Source organism: Meleagris gallopavo, chromosome 29 (assembly GCF_000146605.3).
Source record: "Meleagris gallopavo isolate NT-WF06-2002-E0010 breed Aviagen turkey brand Nicholas breeding stock chromosome 29, Turkey_5.1, whole genome shotgun sequence".
Lineage (NCBI taxonomy): Eukaryota > Metazoa > Chordata > Aves > Galliformes > Phasianidae > Meleagris > Meleagris gallopavo.
In genome coordinates this window covers 2249303-2250841 of record NC_015039.2, presented here as the reverse complement: position 1 = coordinate 2250841, position 1539 = coordinate 2249303, and the positions used below count along the sequence as shown (strand labels likewise).

Genomic DNA, 1539 nt, shown 5'->3' with positions numbered 1-1539 from the left:
GCACGGCACGGCACAGCACGGCACGGCACAGCACAGCACAGCACGGCACGGCACAGCACGGCACGGCACAGCACAGCACAGCACGGCACGGCACAGCACGGCACGGCACAGCACAGCACAGCATGGCACGGTGCAGCCACTTCATATAATCACAGAAACCTTAGAGTTGGGAGGGACCTTTAAAGGCCATCTACTCCAACTCCCCTGCAATGCACAGGACACCACAGCTGGATCCTGGGGTGGACCTTTTTGTGTCCATGTCTCTCCCGTACTGAGGACCCCACATCTGGACGCAGCGCTCCAGGTGGGGCCTCGCAGTGCAGAGCAGAGGGGCAGGATCACCTCCCCGGACCTGCTGGCCACGCTTCCTTCGATGCAGCCCAGGATACAGTTGGCTTTTGGGGCTGAGGACGCATTGCTGGCTCATGTCCAGCTTCCCATCCACCAGTACCCCCAGGTCTTTTTCAGCAGGGCTGTGCTCAATCCCTTCATTCCCCAGCTTGCATTGGCAGTGAGAGCTGCCTCAACCCAGGTGCAAGATTTTGTATTTGCATTTGTTGAACTCGTGAGGTTCACCTGGGCCAGCTGATCAAGTTTGTCCAGGTCTGTCTGGATGGCATCCTGTCCCTCTGATGCTCTGACTGCACCCCACAGCCTGGTGTCATCAGCAACTTCCTGCTGCTCCCAGCCCTCAGAGCCCTCGGTGCTGCTCAGGGCAGAGGATGCAGGGAGCCAGAGCGCAGTGCAGGGCGGCGCAGGGCTGCGGCAGGTGTGGGGCACAGATGCCCTCTGCTGGAACCGCTCCTGCTGCAGCCCTGTCCCCGTGCTCAGTTTTCCGACAGGAAATTCTCTGTGCCCTGTCTGCACCCAAGGCCCCTTCGGGAGCCACCCTCACTGCATCACAGAGGCATTAAGGCCGGAGAAGACCCCTGAGGTCCCCAAGCTCAACCCCCGCCGTGCCCACTGACCGCGTCCCAAAGTGCCACGTCCCCGTGGCTCTGGACGCCCCCAGCGAAGGCGTGCCGGTACCCAGCTGCTCCTGGGGCAAGAAACGGTTCCCAGCACTCAGCCCAATCCATCCCAGGCACAACGTGAGACCACTCCCCCTGCCCTACTGCCGTAAGATGGAGCAGAGCCGACCCCACCACCCTCCATCCCCTCAGGATTTGCAGAGCAGTGAGGTCTCCCTCAGCCTCCTCTGCTCCACACCGACCCGTCCCAATCCCCACCCGCTCCCGCAGCACGGCGCTGCCGACCCCCACAGCCCCTCTCTGACACGCTCCAGAGCCTCAGTGTGCTTCTGGCACCGCGGATCCAGCACTGAGCGCAGGGGGGTGCGGGGGGGACACGAGGGAACGGCGCGGGGAGGATCGCACCTGCTTCATGGGGATGGCCCTCCCGCTGCCGATGCTGTCCGCCTTGCACTCCGGCACCTTCTTGTCCCGCTCTGCGTCCGCGCCCTTCCGAGACTGGAAGAGAAGAGATGGAGGTCGTTAGGGTGGGATGGGAGGGACGCGGCCCGGCCGCCCCACGCAGGTC

The 1539-nt window shown here is 63.5% G+C and overlaps 1 protein-coding gene across 1 annotated transcript in view; it reads right to left on the bottom strand.

Moving 5' to 3' along the window:
* Nucleotides 1-1274: 1274 nt before the first annotated feature.
* Nucleotides 1275-1539, bottom strand: part of LOC104914589 (arf-GAP with GTPase, ANK repeat and PH domain-containing protein 3-like) — a 14038-nt gene continuing 13773 nt past the window's right edge. The window contains exon 5 of the mRNA XM_010724544.2: nt 1275-1469. Within this exon, the coding sequence (XP_010722846.1) occupies nt 1290-1469 (180 nt within the window). The 3' untranslated portion in view covers nt 1275-1289. The remainder of the gene's footprint in view (nt 1470-1539) is intronic.